The 22,469-nt window shown below is 44.0% G+C and overlaps 1 protein-coding gene across 3 annotated transcripts in view; it reads right to left on the bottom strand.

The window, feature by feature from the left end:
* slf1 (SMC5-SMC6 complex localization factor 1) overlaps positions 1–22,469 on the bottom strand; it is a 38,984-nt gene that overhangs the window by 9,981 nt on the left and 6,534 nt on the right. For 2 of the 3 annotated variants that reach the window (XM_056419691.1, XM_056419690.1), the window contains exons 9-17: positions 22,297–22,466; positions 21,626–21,760; positions 20,440–20,593; positions 20,133–20,301; positions 18,902–19,047; positions 18,023–18,132; positions 13,228–13,307; positions 6,674–6,766; positions 5,439–5,621 (exon numbers count right to left, since the gene is read on the bottom strand). In XM_056419691.1, coding sequence (XP_056275666.1) covers positions 5,439–5,621; positions 6,674–6,766; positions 13,228–13,307; positions 18,023–18,132; positions 18,902–19,047; positions 20,133–20,301; positions 20,440–20,593; positions 21,626–21,760; positions 22,297–22,466 — 1,240 coding nt within the window. The remainder of the gene's footprint in view (positions 1–5,438; positions 5,622–6,673; positions 6,767–13,227; positions 13,308–18,022; positions 18,133–18,901; positions 19,048–20,132; positions 20,302–20,439; positions 20,594–21,625; positions 21,761–22,296; positions 22,467–22,469) is intronic. The other variant, XM_056419692.1, reaches the window with a different exon arrangement.

Raw genomic sequence — 22,469 nt, forward strand, 5'->3', positions numbered from 1 at the left:
AAAGAGGACAGCAAAATACCTGAACATATTTGGAATATAATGTTCCTTGGCTTCTGCCCTTTCCTTCTCAGTGACGCTCGCTCCCTGAGGCCTTCGTGATCAACACATGCTGCAGCTGTTTCAAAAGAAGAGAAAGGGCAGGACATGTACACTGTAAAACTGATTATAAGCCAGCAAAAAAACCTTGAAAACATACTACAAAATCATATCATTCATACACGGTCCTTATCTGTATAAAACATAGGGCTCATCTGAAAAGGAGTCTCTCCCTCCTTTTGAAGAGCGACCCGGGAGCCCGCTGGATTGAGCTCTTGACTTAATCCTGGCAACCACCCCAAAGCACAGAAAGAAAGGTGAGGGGGGGACGAGAGGAAGAGAGGGAGGAAAAGGAGGGCGGGGCAAGCAGGAAAATTCCCAGCGAGGAAAGTCCTTGAAATCTAGCCTGGAGGAAGCAGCAGTTGAAACATCAACACACCTGAGTGAAGCCGAAGGCTCCGAATACAGCCTCGCCTCTCGTGGTGCGAGTGCTCAGCTCCTCGGAGTTGCCAGTTTGGGACCCACAGGGAAATAAGCACTGAGCAGAATGAACTTTCTTTCGCGTGTTGACAGCGAGGAAGCCCTCGTGTGTCTAAAGCTCTACCTGTGTGCGTGTGTGTGTGTGTGTCTATGACAGAGATAGACAAACTGACAGAGACAAGCCGTGGCTGTCGCAGCTGTCCGGGGGGACTGTGCGTTTCCTGTGCCACTGAGCAAATGACATCTTTCTGCTCCACAAACACTCGTTCACATTAACATCTGCAGGGACCGCGGGGTACTGCGCATAAAACGACCGTGTGTGTGTGTGTGTGGGTACAAGAGATGCACAAAAACCCAATGAGAGAATGTAAAAGGCAGTCGACTCGCTTGTCCTCTCTGAACGTGCTCAACTCGAGCCAAACAATTAGACAAAGAGACACTTTTACAGATACCTGAGACGTTCTTCCCCCTCTACGCATCTAAATAAGTTGTGTGTGTGTGTGTGTGTGTGTGTGTGTGTGTGTTTACCGGTCGAGGTGGACTTGCTGTGCTTACTAACACGGTGGGCTGCATTGAGAGGATGCCATCAGCGATTACGGTCACAGGGCCGAGTGGTGACAGCTTAAAGGCTCTTTTCTTTATTTCTCCACCCCCTTTGCTCACAGACACGCCCCCTCTGTGCGAGTGTGTGTGTGTGTGTGTGTGTGTGTGTTTGTGCCAGGTCTGAACTGCACAGCTAAAGGCTCCAGGTCATTTTCCATTCCAATCAGGCGTACCGGCTGCCCTGGCCACCATGCAAAATGTGAACCCTCCTAACAGCCGAGGAGGGGCCCAGGAAAGCGTCAGCGAACACACACACACACACATACTTACAAATACTTAATGACAAGCCAGCATACGCTCATCAAAGCGTTTGAGATTCAAGAAAATATTTGTGCACATACACGAAAATATATAGCCAAGAACACTTCTATACGGTGTAAAAAAAACGAGCCACACACACGCACACACACGGCGGAGAGCAGAGTCAGCCTTGCCCTCAGCCATGGCATCCTTTCCTTGCCAGCTCCATAAGCCTGGAGGTACTGAGGTAGAGGGGGTAGGGGTGGGATCCATCCATTCTTTCTCCCCCCTACAATTCACCCCTGAAAAATGCGCGCACACACACACACACACACACACACACACACACAGCCCGGGCCTCCCAGCAGACAGGCTTACAAAGGGGTGAGATCACTCCCAAATAAAGGCTTTGTTGGTGTGCCAGTGTCAGTGTTGCCCTCTCTGGCCGACCAGAACCTTGGCAGCTCGGTTCAGTCTTTCTGTTGCAAACAGCAGGGTGAATGCCCCAATGGAGCTTATAGTTGCAGGAGGTGAAGCAGGCAGTAAGAAGAAATACAACACAGGAACATAAGAAATCAAGACGGAGAGGAATGGGAATGCATCTGGCCCACTCGCCTTTTTCTTCCTACCATGGGACATTGCTGCGCATCTCCCTGGCCAAATGTTAAAATGTAGTCTGATGTATAGATTGTTAGAAATGCTGCCACAAGCACAAAAGACTAGAAACTGGAATGAACAACAACATAAAGCTGCTTACGGTAACTAACCCTGATAAAGCCCCGAAGCCAAAACTTCCCAGATTCAACAACCAGGACTTTAAAAGAAAGAAGAAGGAAAGATTCTAGGCCTATCGATGGTGTCCATGGCAACCAGATGGAGATCATGGACAAGAGACCAAGACAGACGGTATAGCCTGGAGTCAAGAGGACCGCCTTCTCCCCAGCTCCTCGCTGCAGCCTTTAGTCAACCCGCTATCAAGGTGAGAGGAAATAGCAAACAGTCAGGACAGAGTGATGGAGAAAGAAAAGTAGAATGCATCAGCCTGCAGGTGATGCACATTGGGGGTATTCTCATTCCTGTTGTTCTGCCCGGCTCCTGTGAGGAGACCTCCATCTGCCTGATGGACCGTGGAGGTCTGGATGGTGGAATATGCCGACTACCAACTCTTCATCCACTCTGTCATCTTCATTGTGTTGTTCCTGTGTTTTAATTAGTGTGTAATGATTCCTTCTGGTCACATGACATCTATGACACCTGTCCATCCTGGAGAGGGATCCTCCTCCGTTCTCTCCTCAAGGGTTCTTACCTTTTACGCTGAAGGGTTGTTTGGGAGTTGTTCCTGATCCCATGTGAGGTCAAAGGTCAAAGGTCAGGGATGTCTATGTGTACAGATTGTAAAGCACTGTGAGACAAATTTGTAATTTGTGAAAATGGGCTATACAAATAAACTGAACTGAGCTAAACCTGAGCTAGACAGCAGGCCAGGCGTCTGCTGCAGCCGCACACGAGCTCTCGCTTCATCTTCTAATTTTATATATAGCTGCTTCTTCCTCTGACCTCTGTTAATTGTCTCTCCCTCTTGTTACCGAGGATATAAGAAGAAGAAAAAAATGGAGCGCTCTTTTGTTTCCTCTCCGGGACTAAACAATCCCAGTCTAATTTATTTTTTGAGGACAGGATATGTCCACGTGTTAATGGGAAAGTCGAATCAAATTAACTGTAATTAGTCAAACTGAGAGGTGAGCAGAGGCAGGAGTCCAGTCTGTTACATGAGAGACGTGTTCAATGCTGCCCCACCCTCCCCAAAAACACCTGGTGCCCCCCCCCCCCGCCCCCCTCCTGAGTTCCATCACACTAGCCTCAACCCTCCTGAGCTCAAACATGCCGAAACATAAACTAGTTATTGTTGTGACACATCTCCACAAAAACCTGCGTAGAAATATCGCGAGCGGCGGATCCCGACTCCTCTCATCTCGTCAAAATGACATGAACAGACGTCTCATGAAGTGATGCTGTAATCTCTCTGGACAGACAGTGCAGTGCAGGATGGCTTGAGGATGATGAAGACAAGCAGTGGGGGCAGAGGAGTGGATGGTTTAGATCACAGGTGTCAAACACGAGGCCCGCGGGCCAAATCCGGCCCTCCGCATCGCTTCATGTGGCTCCCTGACGGCTTTAAAAAACACGCGGTCACCTTTTCTTAAAGAAATTGAAGAAAAATATACCGTGCTTTTATTTTGAAGGTTTAAGATTAAATGGATTAATGTTGTAATATTAGAGACATTTTCTCATGTACACTATTTCTACACTCAAATAAACAATAATCAAATGCAAAGAGAGTTATTTAACCCTCCTGTTACCTTAGGGTCAATTTGACCCCATTCAATGTTTAACCTCCTGTTACCTTTATATTTACTGACATATTTTACCCTCGGGGTCAATTTGACCCCAGCAATTAAAACCTCCAGAAAATTATTAGAATTAATATTGTTTTCCAAGTTTAAGTGTGAGGTACTTTATGTTTGTTTGTTGACTACCTAAATAGCCCTTTAAATATATAAAAAAGTTGATATTTCTTATATGTTTGACAGTGAAAAACAGCCTGGGGTCAAATTGACCCGACAGAACACCGACATTAAACATTGAATGGGGTCAAATTGACCCTAAGGTAACAGGAGGGTTAACAATATATTCGAGGAGTTCATAACGTGTTTCCGGCCCTTTAAGAAGGCGGCCATGATGCCGATGTGGCCCACGGTGAACATGAGTTTGACATCCCTGGTATAGATGATCTACAGATCATACAGCGAAGAAGCAAACACCCGCTATGGCCTCGGGGTCTAGAAAACAATTCTCATCGTCATGCCTGCAGCACGTAAAGCTTCTTGTTTCGTCGGTAACCGTCAGACAGCACACAGAAACTGAAGCTTTAAAAAGGAATATTCCAGAGGGACATCCTGATATCAAGTCAAATACACTCATATTGCAAATGATTACCGTCTTTACTTTGATCATCCAATGGACGATGAACTTGACGTGTAACATCGAGAGTCCCCGTGAAAGCGCCGCCATCAACAGGAGGCCAGTGAAGATACACCCGGCCTCCCGCTAATCAGGTTGAAAGCAGCATTCAATCCGTCAGCGAGCGCCGCCGCATCGGTCGGCGATGTTAAATGGAAAGCGTGTCTCGGCTACAGCGGTAAATCATTAGCTAAATGGCTAATTCTACAGATTAGCTTTCCTGGCAGCACAAGTTAAAGGTGTTTTATTTTAACATTATATGATTCCGTCAATGTGACGGTAACCATTTGGTTCAATGAATCGCTTCAAGGAAGATGGATTGTAAAAACGTTGAGTGTGTATCCCATCCCATATACATGGGACACACATTTGGAGTGGCAATTTCTAATTGGACCTGCCTGAGTGATGATAAAGATGAAATACAAGCACCGAGACCAATATCAGTGTCACAGTTTTAACTGAAATTAAAGACTAATGTTGTCCTATTCTGATTGGGCGAGCCACATTATAAACATTAGCCTAATCCAGTAAATATGCACCTGGATACACAAAAGGTGTTAATTAAGTGATAGCAACAACTTTTAAGATGAGTATTACATTTTATAACATTTAACTATTATGTACGTATCAAAAACATAATATGTGGGTAATGTTTTGATCGCCGTGTATTTGTACGCGTGCGTGCGTGTTATTCGCATAAGTCAAAAAGTATTAAACCGAATCACATGAAATTTGGTGGGATGATTGGTTATTATCCGGGGACCATTTGATTAGATTTTGGGATCGATCGGGTCAAAGGTCAAGGTCATGAAAAGGTCAAAATCTTCTTTTTACCATAGCACGATCAATTCTTATCCAATTGGCATGCAACTAATGCCAAAATGTTCATAATTCAATGCCCAATCATCGTGTGATATACGAAGGTATGTGCTCTACCGAGTGCCCGTTCTAGTTTTAAACAGTTCTAGCTCCGATTTATGAAACAGATTATTTTTGCCGTCCTTGCCGTCAGCTCTAAAAACACTGAGTCTCTGGGTGTTTCGGTGAAGTTCGCTCACCTGCGTGCTCCAGGAGCATCTTGGCGATGTCCGTGTGTCCGTTCCGCACGGCGTCGTGAAGTGGGCTGACTCCGCCCACCTGGTTATTTAGCACAGGGGCGGGGCGGTGACGTAGCAACGCCTCCACACACGCAGTGCTGCCGTGGTTGCACGCTTCATGCAGAGGTGTCCAGCCGGCGTGGTCTGCGTGGTCCAGAAAACACGCACACAAACAAGGACATCACCTTTTATTATTGTTTAAAGCTTTGCTGCTTAAAAAAATAAATAAAAAAAGGTAACAAATACACTATGTCGCTTTCTGTCCAGGATTTTGTATGGAAGATAGTGATGCGTGGATCAAGCAGATATGTTCATCTCTCACAGTTTGTTACAGTAGGAGACAATGTGGAGTCTGACTGGAGAGTCATTATGAAGAAGAGATGAAGTTGTTGGTTAGCTCTAGGAGCTAACAACTCGAGCAGCAAATACGCTAACAGGGCTAACTGGAGAACTCTGTGCTAACATGTTAAGAAATTGACAAGACACCCTTGAAAATGACTTTAAATTTAGACTTATAAATCTTTTTTTAAGACAAAATACATAAAAGCGACTGAACTAAGGCTGCTAAGTTTTAAATCGCAGTTTTAAATGTGACTTTAGGCTTTAGGTTACAAATACTAATCACCACTTATGTACATATCGCCTCCGAATATCCGCATTTCTAAGAAGTATAAAAACAGTCCGTTGTGATTTAAAGTGTTGGTTCGAAACTTAGAAATAGGATCGCCACGTCCTCAATAATCACAATTCGACCATTTGGAGATCATGACGACATAGATCTGTTTCATCCCTCAGTTGGGCCTCGCTCGGGAGACGGTGGTAATTTTACAAGCGAATTGAGGATGCTATCACAGGGCTGTTACAAAAGTCAGAGACATTTGTGAAACAGCACAACATTGTCATTATATTTAACCTAAAAAGGACAAAAGAAAGTCGTTCAATTCACTTGGGGAAGTCGTGTAAAGCTATAAATCTGAGCCGCCAAACCTTTCCAGATCTTTCTAGACACACCCTTTACATTTTAGCTAAAGGTTACCCTCACTGATGACGCATACGCACTCCTATTTCTTCTCACATCCCCCCCCCCCCCCCCCATGTTAATCGCTCTTCGAAACCTTATAGCAAGCAGTGGGAGTGGAGTCAGTTGACGTTGAGGCAGAGGCTTCAGAGAAGAAGGGAGAGCGTGAAAGTCTTACCTTTAACGTTGATATCCGTGCCGGGAAGCGACAGGATCTGAAGCACCGTCTCCACTTGGTTCCTCTTGCAAGCTCTGTGGAGGAGGGTCTCTCCTTCGACCAGGACACACGCAGCGGACAAACACACCCAGGAAAAAAGAGAAGAGGCGCATGGAACAGATGAGAGCAATCCAAAATGAGGGTGCGCCCCGACGTCCTGCCCATTGTCCCTCTCCATACGGCGAACACACCAATGAAATACCACGGAAATGTCCCTGAACACCGGAGGAAAAAACCTGACCTAAAAAAATAAATTAAAAAAAAGTACGACTCGCCAATGAGAAAGCGATTTAAGAAGAGTGATGAGAAAAAAGGGGGGGAGATCTTTCAAGGGGGAAAAAACATAATGAAAAGATGGAGAGACTGATTTGCCCCGCTCCTTTTCTCTTTTATAGACACAGAGATCCAACAACAGCCCAAGACGCCCAACAAAGTTAATATCGGGGCAGTCGGCGAGTAAATGAATGTAGAGGCGAGCGCGTCGTCTTGCTTCCTGTCCGCTCATCCCTACATTGTCACTTCAGAGGAAGTTATGGTCGACAGCCCACGCACAAAGAGGATCCTTCACACATCCAGGGTTCAAAAGCTCCGCTGGGCATTGCGAGGGTCACCACGTGATATTGAATCAGTGAACTACGAGTGAGCGGGCGTGGACTGAAAACTCAAAGATTCCATTTAAACACAATTTTCTTCTCCCCTCTTCCTTTTTGTCTCTTTAATTTTCCTATCTTAGCCCGTCGCTCACCCCGATACAATACTAAACGTCGTACGGCTGAACTTCAGAGGGAAGTTAAAGGCCAAGCATGAGTGGTTCTGTGCTTGCCAGTATAATACAGGAATGAAAAGCTCATAATAAATGCTTTACTAGCTCTCCCTGGGACGCCTCGCCTGTACAGGGGCTCCACGGACCGGGGCAGAAAGGAGAGGGAGAGAGGAAACAGTGGGGCGAGAAAGAAGAAGAGAGCGAAAGGGTTCCCAGCATTTCAAAGCATATGGGGGGACATATTGGACATCCTGCATCCTTATTCGTCCGGAGGTATTCCTTTCTTCCAGGAGGTGCTTTTGAGGAAGCAGAAGACGCATTAAATGTCATCCACTGGTAGTAAAGAGGTTAAATCCCTCACCCTGAACACAGGATCCCCAGGTTGTCCTCTCTCCCCCCCCTGTCCCCTGCCCAGTTCAGCTCAACACCATCATCAAGTTTTTGGATGACACGTGGGTGGTGGGGCCTGATTCTCCCGACACGAGAGGAAGGCTACCTGGAAGCTCTGGTGCCAGGACAACAGCCTCATCATGAATGTCACAAAAAGGAGAGGAGCTGATTGTGGTTTAGGGGTACAACAACAGAGGACGCTCACCACTGGGGATTACGACTACTACTGAGAGGAGGTGAGCGGGTATAATACCTGAGAGTCCACATCACCGAGGATCTGACACAATCAACAACAACACATCTGGTGGAAAGGGCAAGGCGCGCTACCACGAGGAAATTTAAAGTTTCCCAGAGGATCCTTCAAGTCCTTCTACTGAGGCTGTAGAGAGCGTCCTGAGACAGCAGCACAGCCTGGTCCTGTTTCTCCAACTCCCTCAGGAGGGAAGGAGGCAGAGAGAGAGAGTCGTGCGTTGCGCTGCGGGTTTACTAACTTCCCACCCTCCCACCCTGCAGGACTGTACACCAGGAACAGACCACGGCAGGATCATGAAGGATCTCACCACCCCAGCAACACTGTTTCGGCTGCTGCGGTCGTCAGGCAGGCGCCAGGCGCCACGCTGCAAGACAGAGACGACTGGAGAGGAGTTTCGAGTTTCTTTTCCTCAGGCCACCAGGGATTGTCCGACCCCACCCCCAGCCCCCCCCACAACTGCCCACACAACACACAACACTTACTGTAAATATTGTGTTGTTTTTATTTGTAAATATGTGTAGTGTGTGCTGCCATTGCACATGCCTGCTGAGCATTGCCATTTCACTCACTGCACTGTGTGTGTGTGACATAAATTAAAGAGTGGGGAGGGGGAACAGGAACATGGTTGGACTGATCATCAAAAAAAGCGACGTTCATGTTCTCCCAAATGCAACAGCTTTATATGGTATCATATTTCAGAATATTTAATGGGATTGGCTGTTTAAGAAGGTTTAAAAGTGTGATGGAATAATACTGTTATTAGAGCCTCGAAAAGACATTAAATACAAAATAAGTGACTCCATTTCTGTAAAGCTTCTAACAGTTCCGACCGTGACGACACAAACAGGCCGATGAAGCAGACCGCAACTTATTTACTTTGTCAGATCGCGTCTATTTCACTTCGATCGTTCTGAAATCACTCAAATAAGTCGGCCAAAAGGACATCATTATTCAGTGCACAAATAATTCAATTCAATTCAGTTTATTTGTATAGCCCAATTTCACAAATTACAAATTTGTCTCGGAGTGCTTTACAATCTGTACACATAGACATCCCTGACCTTTGACCTCACATCGGATCAGGAAAAACTCCTAAATATAACCCTTCAGGGGGAAAAAAGGGAAGAAACCTTCAGGAGAGCAACAGAGGAGGATCCCTCTCCAGGATGGACAGAACAATAGATGTAATGTGTACAGAAGGACAGATTTAGAGTTAAAATACATTCAATGAATATGACATTGAATATATATGAATAACATATGAATAACTATTCTGTTGGTGGTATTTTACCAATCTGATTGTCACGTCATAGGACGTCAGTGTAAAAGTAAAAGAGCCCCAGAAAGCAGACGCTGGTGATGAGCGCACAGGAAACAATAAGGAGGTCCAATCAATGAAGAAACCGATATTACCATCGAAAAATCAAAAACACCCACGCAGAGCGCGGAGCCCGGTCCGAACGACAGTCCCTAATGAGTAAGCTGCACGGTTTGGCACGTCAGTGTTCTACACGGGCTGCTCTGCCATTACCGCGCTCTGAAACGCCGTGATAAAACCTCCATTCCACTACAGCACATATGTACACATCCTCACAAATGCCAGGGCCGATCCACGCACCGTTAAATCACTTTAATGGCTCCAATTTGGACACAACGCCTCTATTATAGGGGTAATTGCATGCTCAGCATTTACAAGCACGGAAAGGATAAATCCGCCTGTCCTTTTCCATAAATCCCCTGTTTCACACTTTAATAGAAAAGTTAAATGTGTGTGTTGCTCTTTATATCCCTCCGTCTGCTTGCTACACTCCTCTAAAAAGGTGTCACTTGGCCCACTGATCCCTGGACCCAAAAAGCTGCTGGAAGCCAGTAAAAAATGCTTTTTGTGAGGAATTTGTGATAAAAAAGGGATTCAGTGCAAGACATTGGATATAGTTTAAACTATTTGAAGACTGCTGGCTCTAATTCCCCCAAACTGAGATTACTGCAGTGCCTCAACGTGTTTTACCGGCATTGACGTAGGTGACTGTAATTTGACATTCCATTGGTGAAGATTTTTAATATAATATACTTCAATTTAATGAATCAAAAACAGCAACAGAGCCCCTCAGTGCCAACAAGAAGTAATCCGACACACACGTGGTGGGAAAGTTGCGACTGACGAGGTACAGGTCGGAATCAATATTCACTACAAAACCGCCGGTTAGAAAAACAGATCATAAAATAGACTGTGCAATTAAATTAACATCAATGAGCTTTTACTGCCCAATTAGCGCTGCCAGACTCCTGAAGTAGTTTACGGTCCAGTCTCCACTCCAGATAGCCCAACTGCCCAAAATGAGAGTTACGTAGTTGGTTATAAAGTCAACAAACTCCATGAAAAAAGCGATGGGACAACCGACACCTTTTTCAGAAGTAACACCCTGACTGTGTTGAGCATGGAACATGATTACACTTTGATTCTTTTGTAAAGCAGCACCTTTTAACCCTCCTGTTACCTTCAGATGTACTAATATCTTTTACCCTTTTTGACCACAGCAATTCAAACCTCCAGAAAATTATTAGAATTAATTTTGTTTCCCAAGTTTAAGTGTGAGGTACTTTAAGTTTGTTTGTTGATACCTAAATATCCTTTTAAATAAATAAAAAAGTTGATATTTACCTTCGCAAAATGCGGAAGGTTATGTTTTGATCGCTGTGTATTTATTTATTTATTTGTATGCGTGTTATTCGCAAAACCAAAAAAGTTTTAAACCGAATCGCATGAAATTTGGTGGGATTGGTTTTTATCCGGGGACCATTTGATTAGATTTTGGGATCAATCGGGTCAAAGGTCAAGGTCATGAAAAAGGTCAACATCTTCTTGAGTCGCATTAAATTTGGTGGGATGATTGGTTATTATCCGGGGACCATTTGATTAGACTTTGGGATCGATCAGGTCAAAGGTCAAGGTCAAAGGTCATGAAAAGGTCGAACTCTTCTTTTTACCATAGCTCGGTCAATTTCTATCCAATTGGCATGCAACTAATGCCAACATGTTCATAATTCAATGCCCAATCTTGTGATATGTGAAGGTATGCGCTCTACCGAGTGCCCGTTCTAGTTCTTATATGTTGTACACAGTGAAAAACAGTCTGGGGTCAAATTGACCCCAAAGAACACCGATGCGTACAAGTTGTGTTCAGGACATTGAAAAGATATCATCATGTGAATTTTATGTTTTCCCAGTTGTCCCCAATAAATTAGGAAAAGTCATGAAATATGAATAAATAAATAAAATGTTTTTTAGAGACGTCAAACATTGAATGGGGTCAAATTGACCCCAAAGGTCATAGGAGGGTTAATAAAGTTAATCTGATTGCTGGTAACCTGGAGCGCCCTCACGTTCCCAAGATGAAGACCTTAGCTTCCTAACTATGCTGCGTAAATGCTGACTCGTGTAATAATAGCTTGTTTCAGGATGACGTGAAAAAAAGAAAACACGCGTCAGTTCTCGTTGGACGATCTACTACACACAGTTCATTCACACAGATTTGGAATGAAATCTCGGCAGAGCCTCCAGAAGGAGATACGGAACTGAAAAAAAAGAGAAGAGAAGTTCATCCTAAATCCCTCAACCCCTCTCAGCTACTTTGACAAAGATACCGAGGTTCCAGGAGGCGAGACAGATGCTCCAAAGCAAAGAAATGCAGCATATAAGAAAGCAAGCTTACATATGTGGGTGAAAAAGCCTGAGAGAGATAGAGGAGGAGAGAGAGAGAGAGAATGGGATGAGAGGGCGAGAGGGGAGGATGCTGTGCCGATGGTTCATCAAAAATTAATGTCGACCGCATCGGTATAGAGATCACGTAGTGGAAAAACAACACATGCCAAGAGCCTCGAGTCTCCTGCCCCCCCCCACCCCGGCACAGGGCCTTTCTGATCAGGTGGAGATATGAGCTCTGACACCTTCAGGAGTTCACACAGAGTGCCACGTCTCTAATTGCAGGAAGTTGCAGCCGCCGTATATCTGTGGCTTTACCCTAATTGCCGCATTTAATATCTCTAAAAATTGGATCTGAGGTGCACCGTGCGTACTAATATGTGTTATTGTATAAGAAAGCCATTATTTCTGTCGGCGCCATTTATTTATTTATCTATTACTTTCTTTTAAAGATGAATAAGACATGAGAAAAAAAAAAGCAAAACAAAACAAAGAGCGCCAGCGATGAATTTCAATGCGAATAGAAGGAGTGGCGGAGGAGGCAGAAGTAACACGGACCCAACTCTGCCCTGAACATAAGCACAGATTATGCAGCCGTGTGAATCCATCAGCCTCCGTTCAGGATGGGCTCTTCATTAAACTGAACGTGATGACATCATGGGCTCTTCATTAAACTGAACGTGATGACATCATGGGCTCTTCATTAAACTGAACGTGATGACATCATGGGCTCTTCATTAAACTGAACGTGATGACATCATGTGTTCCTCTTCACTGAGGACCTCGTGCTTCAGGACATTAAACGTCCACTCCTTGCACATCTGCAGCGATATTGTCAGGCGGCGGTGCGTGTGCGCGTGTGTGTATGCGTGTGTACGTGTGTGTGTATGCGTGTGTGTGTGTGCGTGTGTGTATGCGTGTGTGTGTGTATTCGTGTGTGTGTGTATGCGTGTGTATGCGTGTGTGTGTATGTGTGTGTGTGTATGTGTGTATGTGTGTGTGTATGTGTGTATGTGTGTGTGTGTGTATGGGTGTGTGTGTGTGTGTTTGTGTGTGTATGTGTATGTGTGTATGTATGTGTAGGTGTGTATGTATGTGTATGTACGTATGTATGTGTGTGTGTATGTGTGTGTGTGTATGTGTGTATGTGTGTGTATGTATGTGTATGCGTGTATGTGTGTGTGCGTATGTGTGTGTATGTGTGTGTGCGTGTGTGTGTATATGTATGCGTGTATGTGTATGAGTGTATGTGTGTATGTGTGTGTGCGTGTGTGTGTATGTGTGTGTGTATGTGTGTTTGCGTGTGTGTATGCGTGTGTGTGCGTGTGTGTGTATGTGTGTGTGTGTGCGTGTGTGTGTGTGTGTGTGTGTGCGTGTGTGTGTGTGTGTGTGTGCGTGTGCCGTACCTGCCGCGTTGACTCTGTTCAAGCCTCTGGGGATGTTCTCTTTCTCCGAGCTCGTCTCATTGGCCAACGAGCTCTCAGCCCTGTGCGGAGACAAAGGTCGACAGGGTGATGACAAAATATGAATGTTGGTGCATTTACATAAACAAGTCCAAAGTTTCAAAGGCTGGCCGGCGTGACGGAGACCCAGTGGCACAGGAAGTGCATCGGCATTTACTGCACTGTGAAAAGTGCCATTAGCAAACGAAACCCCCGTGGCTCCGTGTCATTCCATATGAAATCTGACAATATCTGTCAAACCTCTTCTGTGTCGGCCACACACACAAACTGCACACGCCCGATCCTCCGTTCCCGTCTCCAAAAAAAGCACTTTTCCTCCCACTTAACGCCTCAAACGCAGAGACAGAGGATTGGATGTGAGCGAGCGCATTAGGAGGAATAACTAGTAAAAGAAAGTGAAGCCTCTTCAAAGTAGCGGCGTGCTAATAGCTGTGGGCTGTCACTAGTCCTGTGAGTGGGTCTGGAAGATCTGCCTGCGTGAAGTCTGACAGGTGTCTGGAGTGTATACACACACGTCCGTGAACGTGTGCCGAGTGCCATCCACATTACAGGGAAGAGGCTTGTTCCTTGGTAATTGGCTTGTTCAGTAGCCAGGAAGGAGCTCCCAGCAGTGAGGAGGAAACACACGTCCTGTCACGCTGCTTGTTATTAGCAGGGACAAGGCTGAGAAGAGATGAGCTCTCTCTGTGTGTGTGTGTGTGTGTGTGTGTGTGTGTGTGTGAGAGAGAGTCCATAAGAGTGTACCACTTCTTATCTCAAACCACTTCACCCAAGTGTCCCCTGTCCATGTCGGCCGGCAGCGGCGGAGGTTGACAATACTTGGCTTGTACACGCCCCAATCTTCCCTTCCCTCGTGGTCTACTTTAGGAGGCCAGCATGCTGTCAGTGGCCCAGCTATCAATTCTGGGCCCGGGGCAGCATGTGCCCTTGGAGGCAGAGTCACGAGAAACTTGTGAGAGACACTGGAAGTGATGGGGAAGTGCATGTCGAATGCTAGAGGATTCTATGCATTTCATTTTCCACTTGCTAGAATTACATCTAAAAAGGTCATTGCGAAAACAAAAACACGCTCTTTATCCGTGGAGCTGATGGAGTTACAGGCTTTTCTTAAATCCAGATGGTATTGACTGTATTCAGGTCTGGTCAGAAGAGAAAAAAAGTAAGTAACTAGAACGGGCACTCGGTAGAGCGCATACCTTCGCATATCACAAGATTGGGCATTGAGTTATGAACATTTTGGCATTAGCTGCATGCCAATTGGATAAAAATTGACCGTGCTATGGTAAAAAGAAGATTTTGACCTTTTCATGACCTTGACCTTTGACCCGATTGATCCCAAAATCTAATCAAATGGTCCCCGGATAATAACCAACCATCCCACCAAATTTCATGCGATTCGGTTTAAAACTTTTTACCTTCGCATTGAAAATGCGGAAGGTTATGTTTTGATCGCCGTGTATTTATTTATTTATTTCTTTGTTTGTATGCGTGTTATTCGCAAAACTCAAAAAGTATTGAACCGAATCGCATGAAATTTGGTGGGATGATTGTTATTATCCGGGGACCAGTTGATTAGATTTTGGGATCGATCGGGTCAAAGTTCAAGGTCAAAGGTCATGAACAGGTCAAAATCTTCTTGAATCGCATGAAATTTGGTGGGATTGGTTATTATCCGGGGACCATTTGATTAGATTTTGGGATCAATCGGGTCAAAGGTCAAGGAAAGGTCAACATCTTTTTTTAACCATAGCACGATACATTTTTGTCCAATTGGCATGCAACTAATGCCAAAATGTTCATAATTCAATGCCCAATCTTGTGATATGCGAAGGTATGTGCTATACCGAGTGCACATTCTAGTTTTGTTATGCGAGTAACACGCATACAAATAAATAAATAAATAAATACACGGCGATCAAAACATAACCTTCCGCATTTTCCATGTGAAGGTAAAGACATAGTTAAATGCTTTGAAAAGATAATAGCAGTACGCAGAGCTTGATTAAGCCAGCATAATTACAGCTTCCCTTCTGCTCAAGGCGCTCACTGCGGCCATCGCAAAAGTCGGTCTTTCCGCCCGGTTCGTCCCGGACGATGCCGGCCTGTCGGAGCGGAAGAAGCACACTTGCCATCTCACACACGACAGCGGCCTCGAGTCACAGGAAAACATCCGAATGGGTTGGAACAGCCAGAAATGAAAGATAAAGGGGTCATGTGGCTCCTCTCAACCTCGATGACCTGCTCATGAATCCAATACCAAACATCTTGCCAGGATTCTGTCTTATTTTTACCGGCAGTTTGAAAAGATAGATACACCGGATATTCAAGCACAAGCGGTCACATTCATATTATTTAAAATCAGGATTTTTTCCAAAAAATGTCTTTTTAAGCCTTTTTAGGACTATGAATCACTGACAAGTGCTCTAACGAATACAGTCACGGTCTTTATACAGCATATTTAAATTATTGTATTGAGTCACAGCAGCTCCAACAACACATATTACAATCACATGAAATTGAGGAGTGTGCCAGGCTCACGAATGCTTCAACAGACGACGTGTTAATTGATTAAGAGTGTCAACATCACTGGAAATATGTATATTATCATACATTCAAGCATGAAAAATGAGGAAACAAGATTTCCTCTTTGGTTTCTGTTCTCAATTCATCACAGGCTTTGTCATCTTGATTTCATTCTTTCTTTCAGGGTCAAATGATTTTGCATGCCCTTTGGCATTTCTTTATCTCATCCGCACAGATTGCATTCCTTTCTGTTTTCAGCTCCCCTCGTGTACACGTCAAAACAAACTAAAGCCCTGAAACCGTGGGCCAAGCAGAAAGCAGAAAGGAGTGGAGAGCAGTGATGGAGGGAAGAGGCGATCGGGTCAACGCGTGAACCAGTAGCCTTCGCGTGAACTTGCTCCCTGGTGGCTCCTCCCCTTCTCCAGGCCAACTACCTGCTGGTGGAGCAGCAGATGTCTGATACCAAGTATGGAGAGTGTGTGTTTGCATTCAGAGCGGGACTTAGCATGTGGAAGTAGATCAAGAGAGGGGGGGGGGGGGGTGAAGGCTGAGCGCTGGTGGTCGTAAGGGAAGACACAAAGGCCTGATGGGATATCGGAGGCTGTCTATCTGTCGGATTCCTGTCCAATTCAGACTCAGCACTGTGTGTGTGTGTGTGTGTGTGTGTGAGAGAGAGAGATATGAGAAGGTCTAACCTCCCTTTGCACCGCTCCTTTCAGCCAGCACACACTGATAGGATCAGACCTGGGCATGACCCATCACATGGCAACTCCTCACGCTCCGTCTGACCTCCATTTGCCTCTCTCCAGCTTTCCCTCAGTCCCTCCATTCATGCATTCTCACCCTCAACCCACCCACACACACACACACACTTTCATCCTCTCTCCAGGTGTTCCTTTGTTCCTTTTCACTCACACGTCTCATCGGGGCCGTACATTTCCCCCCGTTTTGCCGTTAAATGTAAAGCACACTGGAGGCGCAGCAGACTGCTGTTTGACTAGTTCTGCTACTTTAGACACACACGAGCTAAAATACAGGTTCCAAAGAGAAATGAAAGACAGATGCATCTAATTCAAATGCACTTAAATGTGCACGATGCCTCTAAGAGACTTGTGGGAAAGCAACACACCATTATGATAGAGAAACGATTTAATTTGACACGGTATCAAAAAGGCCACGCAATTGGGAAGGTGCAAACACTCACAGTGTTTACTGCTCAACTCCATCTCACCTCAGAGAGAAGCAATAGACGTGTGATGATCTGCACACACTACCATCTCAAGTCCCCATGCTGATCTGTAAACATAAGTCAAATTACCTATTTGGAAGTTTAAAATTTAGTCTTAAAAAAAAAGGCACCGAAATGAGAAAGCACCTGTTGGGTCAAAAATAAGTGAAGTTGGTTAAAAGTCCAATCCAGACTAAACTATGGGCCTGCGTGCAGCTTCCTCCTCTGCATGTATGTCTTCACAATGTTCTGCCTGAGGCTCTTGTGAAAATCTGGTGATATTCAAGAAACAATTTAAAGAGATGACTCTGGAGAAGTATAGACGTAACAGCATTGATGAAGCATCATAAGTAACGGGTAATGGGGACAAGTCCTTGAAATTCTGTTTTTTTGTGTTTTGTTTTCTGTATACGTGTATGTGTATGTATGTGTGTGTATGTATGTGTGTGTATATATATATATGGTTCTTTGAAATAATTTTTTTTGAGAAATGATAGGTTAGGGCACTTATAAGCTAGATAGCTTCAGCCTCGACCCTTTCGGTCAGCCACTTTCTTCTTTTGTTGAATTCTGATTGAAAATGCGGAAGGTAATGTTTTGATCGCCGTGTATTTATTTATTTATTTGTATGCGTGTTACTCGCATAACTAAAAAAGTATTAAACCGAATCACATGAAATTTGGTGGGATGATTGGTTATTATCCGGGGACCATTTGATTAGATTTTGGGATCGATCGGGTCAAAGTCAAGGATAGGTCAAAATCATTTTTTTACCATAGCACGGTCAATTTCTATCCAATTGGCATGCAACTAATGCCAAAGTGTTCATAATTCAATGCCCAATCTTGTGATATGCGAAGGTATGCGCTCTACCGAGTGCCCGTTCTAGTTGTATATATTTTTCTGATCGAAATAAACTAAACTCAAACTCAAAATGTGCCCTGAGAGTTGAGCGGTGGTACAGACGGACAGCTGTGTGTATCTGACCTGCAGTCGCTCCCCTGGCTGCTGCAGCTGTGGGAGGCGAGTCCGGTCCTCAGGCGAGCATCGGTGGGACTCTGAGCTAAATTCTCCAGAGCAGGTATGTAGGACAGCACCTGTCAGACACACACACACACACACACACACACGCACACACAGTTAGAGGGCACCACTCTGCAAGTGGATGTTTGTGTGTCTTTATGGGAATGAGGAGGCACACAGACATCAACCGTGGGTGAGGAAGCCAGATGTTCTTCTGCAAGGTAATACGACGGGTAAACTACATCAGCGAACTGTAATATAATCTACACCAATTCTAACACGGTCAAGTTAACTAATGCAGAACATCTGTATTTTATTCCTTTTTAATGGTAAAACAAGAGCAAAGGGGGAAAATAAATATAAAAAATTTAAAGCAGCATATAAATCTCAACACATTTTAAATCAGTAATGTTGTAAATTTAGTATTTTATATGTTTTATGACATTCAATGTCTTTATGACTAAACTAAGCAGCACATGACTGTTAGGATGCAAGAGGTGTATGCCTAAAATTATCACAAAGCCAGTCAATGACAAAATGAAGACATGACTAATAGGTTTCCGGTGAATATTTCATGGGAAATCGATTGAAGAACAAGAAACAAACACACCAACCATTGGGCCTTGGTTGCTTTTATAATTTTCTTTTCTGTTTGTGTCTCAAATTGCCTTGTTGTATATTTGTCTTGGGAAAGGGGGGGGGGGGGCTGTAATGTGTATCCTCACATTTTGCTGTGTGATATGTCATCCTTTCACTCCTTATTTGTGAGGTCTATTGTACTTTAAGTCTTGTTTTGTAATTTCTACAAATAAATCACATAAATATTTAAAAAAACACACCAACCATTTTCTTAAAAGAGAGGGGTTCATCTCCAACTGTGAATCCACTTCTGCAGCACAGACTCCGAAATATGGAATCTGCTATCATCAACTTAAGCCTGGTGGAGCGGATCCTGACAACCAGCTCTGCCAGAACCTCCGGAGACACATCTACAGGTCCAAACCGAGGGAACAATCATCAGATACCACACCGTTAATGATTACTGAACTGATTGAAAGGAAAACAAAAGATGTCGCATTAGTGCAGTATTTGTTTTGAAAATACCAAAAGATGTTATCGCAATTATTCTGTTAAATATTGAGGTTGAATGACTTGTAAACTGAGTTTCAAAATTGCACATTTTATTTTCAATCTTTCCTACATTTAATCTACATAATACAAATACACTGAATAATTGGTCACATACAGACAACATGAGATACAATAAAAAGGAACATGAATGTAAATAACCCCATGAAAGGTTTATTGTTTTGTATTGATTGTCTGCTTTTGTATCTGCTTTATTGGTTTTAATGTATGCCTCTTTATATTGTATATCTTAATGATTTTGTAGACGTTTTAATCTTCTTCCTCTTAGAGCTAAATCAGACTTTCATTACCTTCGCATTGAAAATGCAGAAGGTAATGTTTTGATCGCCGTGTATTTATTTATTTATTTGTATGTGTGTTACTCGCATTACACAAAAAGTATTAAACCGAATCGCATGAAATTTGGTGGGATGATTGGTTATTATCCGGGGACCATTTGATTAGATTTTGGGATCAATTGGGTCAAAGGTCAATGTCAAGGTCATGAAAAGGTTCAAATCTTCTTTTTACCATAGCGCGGTCAATTTTTATCCAATTGGCATGCAACTAATGCCAAAATGTTCATAATTCAATGCCCAATCTTGTGATATGCGAAGGTATGCGCTCTACCGAGTGCCCATTCTAGTTTTGAAATGTTAAAAGGAAGCGCGCCTATATTTTAGGTAAAAATACCAACTTGACGGTACGGCTACAGATGTTACGGACGAATGTGCATTTTATATAAAGTGTCATAGTTTTAATGGTCCCGTATGAGGCTAATGCTCCTACGGTGGTGACAAGGTGGTATTTATTCAAGCGTTTTGGTTCAATTGTATTCGCCGAAAGAAAGAAAATAAAGAAGTTCACCAGCAGTAAGTCTCACGCCGATTCCTACACGGGGATCCGGTACAATGACCGTAAGGCTTTTTCTATTGTTAGTCCATACCCTGGCTGATGACGGCAACGTGCTCTGCTAGGTCTGTCAGGCCCTTTTCCACCAGGTTCTTGTTCAGCTTGAAGTGCTGCTGACACCAGAACTCCACCAACACAGACAGGAGGTCCAGCAGAGTGTCGGCCAAACGCAGCGTCTGCCTCTCGCCCCTCTCAGCGTAGTCCTTCAGGGAAGATCGACAAGTCAGCACGCTCCAAGGAGGCATTTTGTTTTTCTGGTCCGATCACAAGTCTGTCCCCGCTGGCATTTCTCTCGGGTCACGTGACCATCCAATGAGATGCACGAGTTCCACAATATTTACCTCGACGACAGCCTGCACCAAGAGCTGGGTTAGTTGTTTCACAGCTCGGGACAACAGCGTGGAGCGCTCCCACACAGTCCAGAAGGTTCCATACAGCAAAGATCCTGAAGCTGAAGCCTGAGAGACTCCGGTTCCCTCAGACTGCACACACTCCCTGAGCAGAGGCAGAGAAAGACTCGGGTGAATGAAGTCAGAATGGACTGTCAAATGTAACGATTATTTACTGTGACAGAAAACAGTGGCAGTAACATTGGATTCCATGCGTGGTCGATATAACACGCAGTTTAGTTTAGTAAGTGACGGCAAATAGTTGAAGACTTGTGACTTTTTAAATAAATGCAGGTGCAAACTGAAAAAGTCTAGTCTCATTCAAGTCTTGTGCTTAAATCTTAAAAATAAGTGCCAACTACTCTGTGATGCAGCACACATGAGCTTTGATTAGTTACCTTCGCATTGAAAATGCGGAAGGTTATGTTTTGATCGCCGTGGATTTATTTATTTGTATGCGTGTTACTCGCATAACACAAAAAGTATTAAACCGAATCGCATGCAATTTGGTGGGATGATTTGTTATTATCCGGGGACCATCTGATTAGATTTTGGGATCGATCGGGTCAAAGGTCAAGGTCACGAAAAGGTCAAAATCTTATTTTTACCATAGCATGGTCAATTTGTATCCAATTGTCATGCAACTAATGCCAAAATGTTCATAATTCAATGCCCAATCTTGCGAAGGTATGCGCTCTACCGAGCGCCCATTCTAGTTTAAGATGTATCTACTTATTTACCAGGGAGAGTGCATATTGGATTGGATTGAATCTATTGTCAATGCACAGAGTACAGGTAACCCATCCTTAGTTATTAAGGAGCAGTGGGCTGCAGTGATGCGCCCGGGGAGCAACTGGGGGTTCAGTGCCTTGCTCATGGACACTTCGACTTGCAACTAATGGGGAGAGCGGGGATCGAACCGACGACCTTGGGGTTGCAGGACGACCCCCTCACCCCACTGAGCTACAGCCGCCCATATAACATCTTACAAATTAATCCAAATTTCAATTTCCACCTTCATGTTAACATGCTATTTGTGGGAAAGCCCCTTCTGTCCATGCAAGGAGGATTAAAAGCGTTGTTGGCGAACAGATATGAGAACAATCTCTCTCTCCCACACTGTGTATATCCAAGTTACCCGCTGGTGACAGAGTGGAGTTCCCCCTGGAAGAGCTTGAGGAAAAATGCCAGGAGGTCACGATGGAAATGTAACAGTGTTGGCAGGGCAGGTCCAGGGAGCGGGTGGCAACTGACCTCACTAGACAGGCAGTAACTGAAGGAATACACAAATATAGAGCGACTGAAAATATTTGTTTTACATTTTCAATAAATGTCCCAAATGCTTATTTAATAGTTAAAGCGAGTTATATGGAAAAGAGGGTTGAAGTATCGGTTTCCTAACATTTAAAATGTCAATTAAAAAAATTGGATTAAAGAATAATTTGACAGGAAATCTGATGATAGGAGCTTTTCACACATTTCATTTGTTTGCACTACACACATACACACACATTTCATTGCACTGCACACATACACACACTTTGCATTTTGCACACCGTCTATATTTAATATTTTTGTATTTGATTGGGTTAGGGTGTTGTGTGTTGTGTATGCATGTGTGTTGTATATGTACATATATATTTTGTTTTGTATTTTACTTTGTATACTTCTATATCTTTCATCCCTGTTTTTTTTATATTTTGTGTTTTTTTTTTTATTCTCGTGTGTTTAGTTTATTGGTGCTGCTACTGTTACGACAAATTTCCCCTTGGGGATTAATAAAGTATATATCTATCTATCTATCTTTACCTGATGGCTGTCTCTAGATAAGGCCACGGGCCTGTTTTGCAGCGAGGGCACTGCAACACCTTGGAAAAATATTTTTTCACTGTGCTAGGAGCCAGCCAGGGAGGGTTGGTGACAAGCAGGTTATACATGACCTGCTGGAAATTTCTCAGGAAGACAGATGTGGCGTTACCCTG

This window comes from Pseudoliparis swirei, chromosome 7, assembly GCF_029220125.1.
Source record: "Pseudoliparis swirei isolate HS2019 ecotype Mariana Trench chromosome 7, NWPU_hadal_v1, whole genome shotgun sequence".
Classification (NCBI taxonomy): Eukaryota; Metazoa; Chordata; class Actinopteri; order Perciformes; family Liparidae; genus Pseudoliparis; species Pseudoliparis swirei.